The following is a 13,172-nucleotide window of genomic DNA, read 5'->3' as shown; positions in this document are numbered from 1 at the left end:
AACCTGGAGGAGGAATACGTACGTAGGGAGGGAGGGAGAGAGGGGGGGATGGAGGGAGGGAGGGAGGGAGCGAGAGAGGGAGAGAGGGAGGGGAGGGAGGGAGGGAGGGAGGGGAGGAGGGAGGGAGGGAGGGAGCGAGAGAGGGAGAGAGGGAGGGGGGGAGGGAGGGAGAGAGGGAGAGAGGGAGGGAGGGAGGGATGACCAGAGACGGTAGACAACGCTGTAGACCACCTGCTCAACCTGGAGGAGGAATACGTACGTATGGAGGGAGGGAGGTAGGGAGGGAGGGGGGGAGGAGGGAGGAGGGGAGGGAGGGAGGGAGGGGAGGAGGGAGGGAGGGAGGGAGGGGGAGGGAGGGAGGGGGGAGGGAGGGAGGGAGGGAGGGATGGGAGGGAGGACCAGAGACCGTAGACAAACGCTGTAGACCACCTCCTCAACCTGGAGGAAGAATATGTCTGGAGGGAGGGAGGGAGGGAGGGAGGGAGGGAGGGAGGGAGGAGGGATGGGAGGGAGGGAGGAGGGAGGGGAGGGAGGGAGGGAGAGAGGGAGAGAGGGATTAGTTTCAATCTGACAGGAATTCATCAATTAGTTTCAGCTAGCAGTGGCCACGTCGCAGACTGTCCAGAGACCAGGGAAACAGTTTCCATTGACTGGCTTGGAGCCAATAAGCTACGCTAGCCTCATTTCAGCAGAGTGTTTCGTCAGGCTACGCTACGCTAACGCTAGCTTACACCACTGATGACTGAATATCTTCCTCGCCACCATAACATTTGTCTTTCTTAATCCTCTTAATCTCCCCCTCCTTTCCTCCCCTCTCCCTCCTCTCCCTCTCCCTCTCCCCCTCCTGCTCCTCCCCTCTCCCTCCCCCTCCCTCCTCCCTCTCTAGATGCTGAGTGTGACGGAGACAGAGACCATGGCGGCCTACATGAAGCCTCCGTCCCGTTACGGCGGTGGGGGAGGCGGGGGGGGAGGGGGGGGAGGGCGGGGCGCCGGCCAAGGGCTACGTGGTGAGGGACGCCCCCTGGAACGCTGCTGGAAACACGGTGGGTTTGCGCCTCCTCCTCCTCCTCCCTCCCCCCCCCTCCTCCTCCTCCTCCTCCTCCTCCTCCTAAACCTGTTATGTCAGATAAAAAAATACTGGTTCTGATTAAATAAAGATTTCATGGTAAAAACCCAAAAAAATCCATGATTGCACAAGGGATTCACATACTTTCAAGCATCACTGTCATTATCGTCATTATCATTAAGGGTCGTTATCACCTTGGTATGTGTCTGTGGTCGCCCTCCCTGGGGTCATGTTGATGACCAGAGTGTTGTTGTGTCGTGCGTCTCTCAGGCTCCAGACATGAGCAGTCCAGACGACTTCCCCACCTTCGGGGCGGGCGTGGCCCCTAAACAGCTGTCTGCCTGGGGGCCCAAGAAGTTCTGAGGGAGAGAGGGAAGAGAGGAACACAAAGGACACATTTTCTACTCCCCCTCCCCCCTCCACCTCCCTCTCCCTCTGCAGTACAACTCTCTCTCTCTCTCTCTGTCTCTGTCTCTCTCTCTCTGTCTCTCTCTCTGTCTCTCTGTCTCTCTCTCTGTCTCTCTCTCTGTCTCTCTGTCTCTCTCTCTGTCTCTCTCTCTGTCTCTCTCTCTCTCTCTCTCTCTCTCTCTCTCTCTGTCTCTCTCTCTCTCTCTCTCTCTCTCTCTCTCTCTGTCTCTCTCTCTCTCTGACTGTCTCTCTCTCTCTCTCTCTCTCTCACCGCGTCTGTCTGTCCGTCTGTCCGTCCGCCTGTCTGTCTGTCTGTGTGTCTGCTGCAGTGGGAGTAGTTGAAGCATGGCGAGGACTCATCTAAGACAGTGTACCTCCACTGCCCCCCGACCCCCCCAAACACACAGCAGCCTCCTCCCTTCACTCCCACACTGTAGGTTAACGGCTCCTATGGACATGAACACACTTAACCCAGCAGGTAGTGGCACCAGAGGGAACCTTCTAGATGTTCTGATGGTACTAGAGAGAGAAATGGGCTTTTGTTGTTTTGTTTTTTGCTATGTTAGGACTTCCAGAATACCAAGAATTTCCGATTTCCAAGATAACATGACGATGTTGTTCCATGATGTGGATGGTTTTTTAAAGATAATGGGGGAATTTAATGTTTTAATTGTGAGATTGAGATTGCGATTTTTTTTTAAAGAAAATCATCCTCGTTTGAAATTGTTGATAGCTGATCCTGTCGAAGCACATTGTTATGGTCTCTTTCTGGAGGGAGTTACAGAGGAGGTGTGTTAGAGGGAAGATGATGATATGTCCCAGTAAACAAAGACTCCACAAGACGTCCGCAAGGAAGCCGGAATGTGGGTCCAGATGACGTCTTTCTAGGACGTCCAGATGACGTCTTTAGGACGTCTTAAGATGATTCTGTAGTCCATAAGACGTCTTAAAGACGTCATCTGGACGTCCTAGAAAGAACCAACCAGAGGTGAGGAACAGTGGAGGTGATATTATGCGTCTCCCCGTGTCACAAACAGAGGATGTGTGTAGCTCCTGCTGTGTTTATAACTGAGCTAAAATAGCTTCCATATTTGTAGTTTTTTTTTTCTCATGATATACGATTTTCCTGTCAAAGTCTTAAGGATTCTTAATGCAATGTCTGATCGAGTTTAATTAAGGTTGTTGTCTTATCTATGTTATTTATGTATTTATTTATTGATTTATGTATTTATGTATTTATTTATGTATTTATTTATAGAACATTGCTCTTTTTATTTAAACTTCTGTGAGCTCACGTTTTTATAAAGCATTTACTGTAGCTCGATGCTCAGAAACATTTCTTGTGGATAACATGTCTGGGGGTTGGGTGGAGGAGTTTAATATGTCTGTACAGAGGTCTACATGTTCTACCTGTTCTCCTCTACACCTGTTCTCCTCCCTACCTGTTCTTCTCTACATCTGTTCAGTCACCTTGTATCATTTTGCACTTACTTCAAAGGGTTTCTACACTGCTCCGGATTTAATTGACAGTATCTGGACTTAGTGCAGCAAAATCACTGTGTTTGCTCGCCATAGGGACTCGACAGCTGTTGTATGCTAGTACTTTGCACTTATTTTGTCATTTGTAGCACAAACTTTATTTTTATTTTTATATAAATACACTGCTCAAAGAACTGAAGGGAACATTTCAAGGATATGTTCGTAAATTCGCTTTGAGAGCGCCGGAGGGCACACTAGAGGGTCAACCAACGTCATAAAGGGACCAAGTCATTTGATTGGACAAGAGGCATTCCGTGAGTGCTGATCAGATTTCCAGAGCGAATTTACGCACCCTTGGGTGTTAAACTGTGATGATTGAAGTGTTCCCTTGTTTATTGTTTTGAGCAGTGTATATCTTAACCACACTTCCTGTACTATTCCTTCTGTCTACTATAACTGAGTCAGACAGGGATGGGTCAGAATGACCCATAGCTCCAGAACTGAGTCATACTATTTCCATGTGCCTGTTGTCTCAAGTGTGCAGGTGGAAGGTCAGGGCTGGTGCAGAGAGGTCTGTAGAAACAAGGTAGGTTCATGTTATGTATAGATCTGTTTTTTTAAAGTATGTCTACGTACTATATTGTGTCACACACGGCGCTATTTTAACAGCGTAAAACAGTCGTAAACTCCGGGTGTGTCTGAGATATTAGCGCTGTTTCGCTCGTTGTCGACAATGAGCAGGTCAGATGAGGTCAGTTGCGCTGAAACATTCTGGTCTTGAAAACAGCATAATAGCGCCCCCTAGCGGCCACGGCCCGCGGTTACACTAGACTTTATTATGCCGTTAAAATAGCCCTGTGGCAGGACAGGACACAGAAGTGCCCCTCCGAAACGCCGCCTGCGTTTGAACTTGCGTCCGTTTTGCAGCCCCCAAAAGCTTCGATGAAAGCAACTTGTTTTATCTTTTGCACTAATTTCATATGTTGAACATTAACGTGTTGGAACTCTTGCCCCTCTCTCCGAGGGCTGAGAAAGTTGAGACACTGTATATTGACTGACGTTACTGATGTTAGTGTGTGTGTGTGTGTGTGTGTGTGTGTGTGTGACAACAAAGCAAATGTGCCCGAGTGAGCCACCAGTTTTGTTTTGTTTCGTTTTTTTTGTTTTTTTTAAAGCTGAAAGAACACTATTGGCCTTAAGAAATAATTATACATCATTTTGAAAAGGTGTGATTGAGTACATATGCAACACTGCAATAACATGTCAGTGACTGGACTTTTCCTACTCCAAATAAAATATGAAAAAAGGAACCATGGAACTTTTTGGATCATTTGGTATCACTATGATGGTATCGTAGACAGGGTTCCTACAAGTTTCAACAAGTCATATTTAAGACCTTTTTTTTTAGACCCCTGAATAGAATTTTAGACCTATTCGCGACACCATATGACAGCTTTTTGTCATCCTCGAGGTGATGAAATTAGGGATTTCACTGCCATACAGACAAAAAAGGAAGCAAATTGGCATTTCTTTGGTTCCAGCTTGATTAATTTCCACGTAAATAGATGTGGTCGGACTGATTTCCTTGCAGGATCTCGTTAACACCTAGCACCTCATTTTTAGACCGAATAACTGACATTTGAGACCTTTTTAGGCCTTATTGATCGCATTGCTGGATTTTTTGACTAAGGCTTTTTAAGACCAGCGCGGGAAATAAACAAGAGAGAGATCAACAAAAAGGTGTTTAATACACGGGAGGCCGACAGACGCACACCCCCAAAAACCGCCCAGACCAGAGTTCATATAATGTGCATACTGTCTCTTTGTCGGTTTATTATTTTTTTTACAAATCAGGAAGATATGATTTCATGTTATGTAACAGCCTGTACAACGCAACATACATAAAGGGGAAAAAAAACAAATAATACAAATGAATTTCCATAAAAAGCAGCACTGGGCCTTCAATAACCCCATATATTTTCACATTTTGATTGGACGTTGCAAGCAAGTTTTTCTTTTTCAACCCCACCTTAATATCTGCAATAAATTAGATTATACAGTTTGTCTGAGGAGAGTAAAAATTGACTTGAAATCATTACTCAAAACCACTCCGTTTTTTTTCTCTTTTTGTCAAAACGACGACTTGGCAAGATGGCTTGGGTTATGCATGTAGTGATGTTATACCTACCGGTAACTCTCAAATTGGCAACAGAAACTGACACAGAATGGTTAAAAGATAACGCTTTGGAGAGCTGTCTGTCCACATACAATCAAATATTAGCTGAATATTTGGATCAAGGAATGAACCCCCTGTCAAAATCTTTGTGGTATGTAAAATGAAAGGTGTAACTAACTAAACTAGAGCAGGAAAACGTAAACGAACGAACGAACAGACAACAAAAACCCAAACCCTAGTGAATCACATAACGCAATGTAAACTCCAGCGGTCAGGGCCACACATAATTTCATCAAAAGACTCAATTTCCCAAGAGCCTTTGCATGAGCGCGCCCCAGGCACACACACCCATGACATGGCTGGCTCTGAACGCCCCTCCCTGGTAAACAACAAGGACTACTGGATGGATCAGAGAGGAAGACTTGAACACAACTAATGTAAACAACGTCTGAAACAGGAGAAGTTGAGTTGGCAACAAGAAGAAGAAGAGGGAAAAACACTCAGATTACACCAGCAGGCCCCGTTCCATTTCACTCCCTGGCAGCTACACCTTTGGTTTGGTATTCATAGATCTGAAAGGACTGGGTGAATACCAGAACTCTAGTACTCTAGTAAATCACTCCACCTAGCGTCGAAGTCCTTTCAAATCTGTCCTCAACAACAAACGAATAGGAGGCAGGGGGGGAGGGCCTACCGCCTGTGTGTGTGTGGTGTTCCCTCTCCGTGCTTTAGGGAGCGGTGAGTCTCCCTCTTTCGTCCAGTAAAGCAATTATGACTAAATTATGAATTATGACTTGTGGGGGTGGAGGGGGGTGAAGCAGTGTGTGTGTGTGGGGGGGGGAGGGGAGATAGGGGAAATAGCGTCCAAACTGATCAGCCGAATTGAGATTCTACCACACCCGTTTGGAGGGCGTGACTATGATCTATGATTTGGAGAAGAGCTACTGAGATGGTCGTGACCTATGACCCCTCTGGACCGGTGGTGGGGTGAACGTGCATCTCAATGGTATGACGAGGCACCTCTCCTTCATCAGCCTTTCCTTCACCTGCACTGATGTTCCCTGTACTGTAGGCCTCCACCTCTCCTGTGACTCAGTAGTAATTTCGTCAGGCTTTTTTAGTCACTTAGGCCGCGTTCGTAAATTAGCTCTGAGAGCGTCGGAGTGTCCACGTGACTGCTTCTTGTCCAATCAGATCGGACAAGAGGCAGTCACGTGGGCGCTCCGGCGCTCTCAGAGCTGATTTACGAACGCGGCCTTAGTTTTTAGTCTTTAGACGAAGACGCACACACCAGTTCTAGTCACACCCAGTCACCTCCATCCTTCTTAGGTCCAGAAGGAAGTCCAGTTCCAGTTTCACGAAAAACTGAAAACATTCCAACGCAGTTTCAGTCCAACAAAACACTCCCAAAACATTTTTAGTCTATCGACGAAAAAACTTGACTAAAATGTTTCGGTAGTTTTTGTAGACCAAAAACCACACTAAAACTAAAACGCCTTCAGTCTTCGTCAACCAAAAACTAGAAAACCAGAAACCAAGAAGGACGGAAATGACTAAACGTGACCAAAACCAATGTGCACTAAGACCAAGACTAAACGACCCCAAAAAACCTGCCAAAGTTAACACCTGTGCCTGTGATTTAGGAGCAGGGAGAAGAGACACCAAAGACAGACCCTTCAGAGTACTGAAGGGAGTGATGTGATGTGATGTGATGCACAGTTGTGGCGATAGAAACTGAACGTACAGAACAGACGCAGCTGTGTTTTCCACAACAAGCAGCTTCTATACGTCCAGTCTGTCAGTGTGTAGAGATGCCCTTGTGTTAGTGAGTGCTTTCCACTGGACAGAACAGTCAGAGACCCAGTACTGTGACAGAACAGAAATAAACACACACACACACACACACACACACACACACACACACACACACAGAGACGGACTGTTGTGGGTGAGGGAGATGAGAGGTGGAGAGGAGGACACACACACACACACACACACACTTAAACTAACAGTATCAGCGTTACACCTGTAAACATTTTTTTCGTTTTTCTCTTTTTTTTAAATGTTCCGTCAAAACCCCCCCAAACAGGCTGCGTTGCTCTCAGATCCTCTCCTGATTAGTTTCAGTTCAAGTCTTTTATTTTTCCATCTTCTTCTTCTTCTTCTTCTGTGTCATTGTTGATCTACCAGATATCACTTCCTCTTATGTTCTTCATGTCGTCGTGTCCCGACCGTAAGTGTCTTTTTAGAAAGTCCAATCGCCTGTGAGCGTGCGGAGCGGCAGGTGGTGATTGGTTGAGGTGTGTCTGCAGGGTTTGGTCCAAGTCTGGGAACAACAACCGCTCCAGTTATAGACTTGGCTTTCTTCTAATGAGAAATAGAACCATTCCCCAGAACTGAACCAAACGGGTGGTGGTGGGGGGCGGGGGTGGAGGTGATAGAAACTAGAGCCAAAGGAGAGAGAGAGAGAGAGAGAGGTGTGAAAGACAGGGGAGAACAATAGGAGAGGGGGGTAAACTGTGCTTAAAGAAACTGCAGTAAACAAACATGTCATATGAGAAGTTTGTTAAAAATCGCCCACAAGTGTCCAAAAACATAAAGTGCAGGCAGTGTCTGTTCTTCTCTGAAACCACCGTAGCCCCTCCTTGTTAAAAGTGTCAGAGAACAAACAAAAAAACCAAAAATTAATAAAAACAAAACAAAAAAATAAAAAATTATAATGCTGAATTGTCAACAATCCCCAGCAACAAGAGAAAAAATTCCAAAGTCTTAAACGACGAGGTGGAGGATGGAATCTGATGGTAGAGTTCTGAGGTGCACCACAGGGGTCGCTCCTAGTGCCCTTCCAATTCTCTCTTCATCTACTTCATCGTCCCTCCCTCCCTCTCTCCTTCCATCCATCCCCTCTTTGTTCACTCCACCCTGATGAGCAGCCCGTAGAGGATGGTGCCCCCCTGCTCCTTGGTGATCCACTCCATCTCCGTGTTGCTGAAGCGGGGGTCCAGGGGCTCGCTGGCCGCCAGGGTCTGGGGCCCCACCTTGTAGGAGCCCGGCCGCACGCACACCTGGAAGCCCACCTGGGCCTGATGGCAGCGGCGAGAGCGAGGGTCCCGGAATCTGGAGGAGGAAGGAAGGGAGGGAGGGAGGAAGTATTATTAAACATTTTTGTAGTCAGACTTTTTCTTAAATTATTTCATAGGCTCTTATGAGAAAGGGACATTGGGCAGTAGGTGTCATGGTATAAGGCATGTTGCCATTTCAGTGACAGCGAGAGACAGTGAGAGAGAGTACACAAGAGAATGAAAGCATGATGAACAAGAGCGAGACAACTAAATTAGAGAGAGAGAGAGAGAAAGGAGGTAAAAAAAAAGAAAGAAAAAAAAGGAACAAGCCATAGAAAAAAAACTAAAAACAGAAAGACACTCACTGCACTTTGGGGGCAAACACCTCCAGGCCAGAGTAGCGCATGGTGGGGGACAGCTGCACTCTGGGCACCTCCCTGCTGGGGGCGCTGTTCTCCTCCGGCTCGCTGTAGTCGTTGGGCCCCTCCGTCTTCACAGGAGACACTGAGAAGATGGACGACGTCCCTGGGGGACCACAACACAGGGAGTGAGTCGACCATGTTTTGAATTAACTGACTTACATAGCGCCTTATTCCATAGCGCTTTACAATGGCCTCTCATTCACCCATTCACACACATTTTTTTAGAAGCAATAGCTGACCCATTAGGTGCCAGAATTTCAACCTTGCAGGGAGGCCAACAACAATGAGCGGCTGCTATTTACACACAACGACCACTAGTTGGCCGCTTTGTAAATTAGCCTGCCTCCTACACAGAAAAACTGCAAAATAGCTTCATACTAGCTTATCCTGATGTGACTTTGAAAATGTAACGATACTGGGAGGGTAGAACGCACATAATCTAGTTAAACTCATGAAAGGAGGGTCCTGAAAGTAGGTAAAAAAGGCGTTACCAGAGAGCAGCTGGCTGTGGTCCAGGGTCCGTCGCAGCGCCCCCACGCTGGTGCCGTGGTACGCTATGTGCCACTTCTTAAAGGCGTTGGACACCTCACAGTGGGGCTTGATTCTGTGGGGGAGAGAGAGGCCGACACACACTCGTTAGATCAGCCTTATTTAAGTGTTATGGAAGGAGAAGCCGTGGTGTGTGGTGGATATCGGCACAGCTAGCGGGGTGGTTAGACCGTTACACCCCCTAGCTGTGCCGATATCCACCATATACCACGGCTTCTCGTTCCATAACGCTTTTATACAACGGTTACCACATTTATCTATCAATATTTCACAAAAGAAAGACAAGACAAACTGGACCCTTGTTTTTAGACAACTCATCTTAGGAATGAAGTGAGTGAGTGTGTGAAGAGGAGAAGTGTGATTGGCTGGTGGTGTGTTTGACCTCTGACCTGAGGGCGAAGCGGCACCAGCCGAAGGGCAGGGCGTAGTCCCGGGGCGGCTCGCCCCGCTTGTAGTACGCCTCGTCCCCCCGCAGCTTATGGCAGGACTCACAGTAGCACAGGTTGAACTTGGCGTCCTCGTTAAAGTAACCATCTGAGAGGGGGGGGGGGAGGGGAGAGAGTATACAGAGAGAGAGAGAGAGAGAATGAGAGGAGAGGAGAGAGAGAGAGAGAGAGAGAGAGAGAAAAGAGGAGAGAGAGAGAGAGAGAAAAGAGGAGAGAATGAGAGAGGGGGAGAGAGAGAGAGAGAGAGAGGGAGGGGGAGAGAATCAGAGTCCAGTCATTCACGTCTCAGTAGGTCTAAATTCCTGTCACTGAGTCAGGGTCATTCTAAAAGTGGAGACAGACAGAGGGACACTGTGAGTGGGTGATGGAGGAAGAGATGGGAAAAGAACGAGAGACAGACAGACAGACAGCACTAGTACTGAGTGATCCCCACCTGGCAGGGTGAGCAGGTCTTTGAAGCGGGAGCACAGAGCCTGGTATTCACAGGTCTTGTTGGGGTTGACCTCCGGAGGGGGCGTCCAGCACACACTCTCTTTGATCCCTGGAGAGGAGGGAGGGGGGAGGTTCAACACAGTGGACCAGCCCAGTACACCAACAGACACACAGAACAATGGGGCAACACTCTGTTTCCAACGGTAACAGGCCGCCATCAGTTACAGTTATCAGAATGAGTGCGGTGTGTCAGCTGCTATTGTGATGTCACGTTGTCGCGGGGAACCAGTGTACACAACATCCGGTCGTCCTCTCCTCTCACCGTCAACCATGTCGGCCTTCTCCATGTCGCCCGGGCAACGGGCCTCCCCGCTCTCCCCGCCCTCGGCCGGCACGTTGTTGGTCACTATGGTAACCTGCCATGGCGACACACACACACACACACATACAACACGACGTACGCAATTAGGAGTAGAAGTAGAAGTAGAATAGAAGTGGGCCAAGGATTGATCCTTGGGGAACTCCACATAATTTTAATTTGGTCAGATACAAAGTTGCCAATAAACTGACCTGTTCACACTGGCCGTAGAGGTCTATGAGAGGGGGGGGGGGGGTACTGACCTGTTCACACTGGCCGTAGAGGTCTATGAGGGGGTAGCAGGGCGAGGGGATGTCCTGCGCCGCCACGCCCTGGTCCATGCCGTTGACGTAGAGGTGCAGGCAGCTGTTACCGTCCACCAGCAGGCCCAGCACCGTGCCCTCCGGACACGTGTCCAGGTTAGGACCGTAGTTCTCACAGATCTGGACCAGACCAGACCAGACCAGACCAGACCAGACCAGACCAGGACCAGACCAGACCAGGACCAGACCAGACCAGACCAGACCAGACCAGACCAGACCAGACCAGGACCAGACCAGACCAGACCAGACCAGGACCAGACCAGACCAGACCAGGACCAGACCAGGACCAGACCAGGACCAGACGTGAGCAGAAGTGAGAGGTGAATAGAGGAACAGGGAGGGAGAGGAGAGGTCCATCAATATGGGTCCTACATCACCTGACCTAATACAACACATTGAGTGAGTCTGATTGGCTGGATTGTTGTTTCCCCATAAATACAAGAGACTTGGTAGTATTTTGAAAAGTATGAAAGTATTTTTACCACTGTTCCCCCCCCCCCCACCACACATTTTTCAGTGTTGCTCACCCCCCCCCCCCCCCCCCCCCCCCCACCCGACAATTGTTTTTATATACGTGGTCCACCCGCCACAGTCTCACAAAATTCCTGCTGTTGGAAACGCTGGACGAACGTGTGCGTGTGGTTGTGTGGTTGTGTGTTGACGTTAACTGTAACTTTGGTCGTAGAGGTAAAAGCTGTCGTGTTGAGGTTACACTGCAAAAATACATCCAAGTAAGATGAAACATCTTAAATATAAAGGCAATATATGCTTGGTTTTCGTCTGACTGCACTAGTTTCAAGATACCTTTTACTTGTTTTAAGAAAATCCTGGCAAGTGAAATTTTCCTGTTCTGTTGGCAGATAAATGTGCTTATTTTAAGTAATACGTCCCCTATTTTATAGCTTTTTTTCCTTGTTTTTGAGCGCTGGCTTTTTGCTGTGTATCTGGGAGGGGGTGGGGGGCGTACCTTGAGGGAGTTGTGGAAGACGGAGTCTCTCTGCAGCAGCCAGGCGGAGCGCTTCAGACAGCAGGCGGTGGAGGGGAAGTTGAGGCGGTCGGGGGCGTGGCCTATCAGCCCTAGCGACAGAGACGACGTCCACGACGGGTTCAGCCGGTCGATCTGAAACTACGACGACACAAAACACACACACACCGTCCCTGGTCACCATGGAGATATGAACACACACACCGTCCCTGGTCACCATGGAGATATGAACACACACACCTACTGTCCTACTGTCCTTCTGGAGCTGTGAACACACACACCTACTGTCCTACTGTCCTTCTGGAGCTGTGAACACACACACCTACTGTCCTTCTGTCCTCCTGGGGCCGTGAACACACACACCTACTGTCCTTCTGTCCTCCTGGGGCCGTGAACACACACACCTACTGTCCTACTGTCCTTCTGGAGCTGTGAACACACACACCTACTGTCCTTCTGTCCTTCTGGAGCTGTGAACACACACACCTACTGTCCTACTGGAGCTGTGAACACACACACCTACTGTCCTACTGTCCTTCTGGAGCTGTGAACACACACACCTACTGTCCTTCTGAGGCTGTGAACACACACACCTACTGTCCTTCTGGGGCTATGAACACACACACCTACTGTCCTTCTGTCCTTCTGTCCTTCTGGAGCTGTGAACACACACACCTACTGTCCTTCTGTCGATCTGGGGCTATGAACACACACACCGTCCCTTCCTGTCGTTCCGGAGCTACAGCTCTCTACGGTAACAGCAAACGGCTGTGCGGACACACGGACACACCAACACACCAACACACTGTACCTGGAACAGCTGCTGTCTGGGGAGGGGTAATACCTGGAACAGCTGGTGTCTGGGGAGGGGTAATACCTGGAACACCTGCTGCCTGGGGAGGGGTAATACCTGGAACAGCTGCTGTCTGGGGAGGGGTAATACCTGGAACAGCTGGTGTCTGGGGAGGGGTAATACCTGGAACAGCTGGTGTCTGGGGAGGGGTAATACCTGGAACAGCTGTTGTCTGGGGGGGAGGGGTAATACCTGGAACAGCTGGTGTCTGGGGGGGAGGGGTAATACCTGGAACAGCTGGTGTCTGGGGGGGAGGGGTAATACCTGGAACAGCTGGTGTCTGGGGGGGAGGGGTAATACCTGGAACAGCTGGTGTCTGGGGGGGAGGGGTAATACCTGGAACAGCTGGTGTCTGGGGGGGAGGGGTAATACCTGGAACAGCTGCTGTCTGGGGAGGGGTAATACCTGGAACAGCTGGTGTCTGGGGGGGAGGGGTAATACCTGGAACAGCTGTTGTCTGGGGGGGAGGGGTAATACCTGGAACAGCTGGTGTCTGGGGAGGGGTAATACCTGGAACAGCTGCTGTCTGGGGAGGGGCTTGGCTGTGACCAGCAGGCCCTGGTTGTAGCTGGACACGCGGGCGGCTGTGAGGTTCTGATTGGCCAGCTGGATG

The 13,172-nt window shown here is 49.1% G+C and overlaps 2 protein-coding genes across 4 annotated transcripts in view; one reads left to right on the top strand and one right to left on the bottom strand.

The window, feature by feature from the left end:
- Positions 1–13,172, top strand: part of sat2a.1 (spermidine/spermine N1-acetyltransferase family member 2a, tandem duplicate 1) — a 119,429-nt gene that overhangs the window by 28,466 nt on the left and 77,791 nt on the right. The window lies entirely within an intron of this gene.
- Positions 8,042–13,172, bottom strand: part of neurl4 (neuralized E3 ubiquitin protein ligase 4) — a gene marked incomplete at its 3' end in the record, with an annotated part of 28,169 nt that continues 23,038 nt past the window's right edge. For both annotated transcript variants that reach the window (XM_080544458.1, XM_080544459.1), the window contains exons 20-28: positions 13,070–13,172; positions 11,689–11,847; positions 10,662–10,841; positions 10,363–10,456; positions 10,042–10,149; positions 9,552–9,696; positions 9,105–9,217; positions 8,557–8,716; positions 8,042–8,246 (exon numbers count right to left, since the gene is read on the bottom strand). The exon at positions 13,070–13,172 is cut by the window's right edge and continues 68 nt beyond it. In XM_080544458.1, the coding sequence (XP_080400584.1) occupies positions 8,042–8,246; positions 8,557–8,716; positions 9,105–9,217; positions 9,552–9,696; positions 10,042–10,149; positions 10,363–10,456; positions 10,662–10,841; positions 11,689–11,847; positions 13,070–13,172 (1,267 nt within the window). The remainder of the gene's footprint in view (positions 8,247–8,556; positions 8,717–9,104; positions 9,218–9,551; positions 9,697–10,041; positions 10,150–10,362; positions 10,457–10,661; positions 10,842–11,688; positions 11,848–13,069) is intronic.

This window comes from Nansenia antarctica (genome assembly GCF_963989245.1).
Source record: "Nansenia antarctica genome assembly, chromosome: 13".
In the NCBI taxonomy this organism is placed as follows: Eukaryota; Metazoa; Chordata; class Actinopteri; order Argentiniformes; family Microstomatidae; genus Nansenia; species Nansenia antarctica.
The sequence above is the reverse complement of the archived record's forward strand: the minus strand, read 5'-3'. Positions and strand labels throughout refer to the sequence as shown.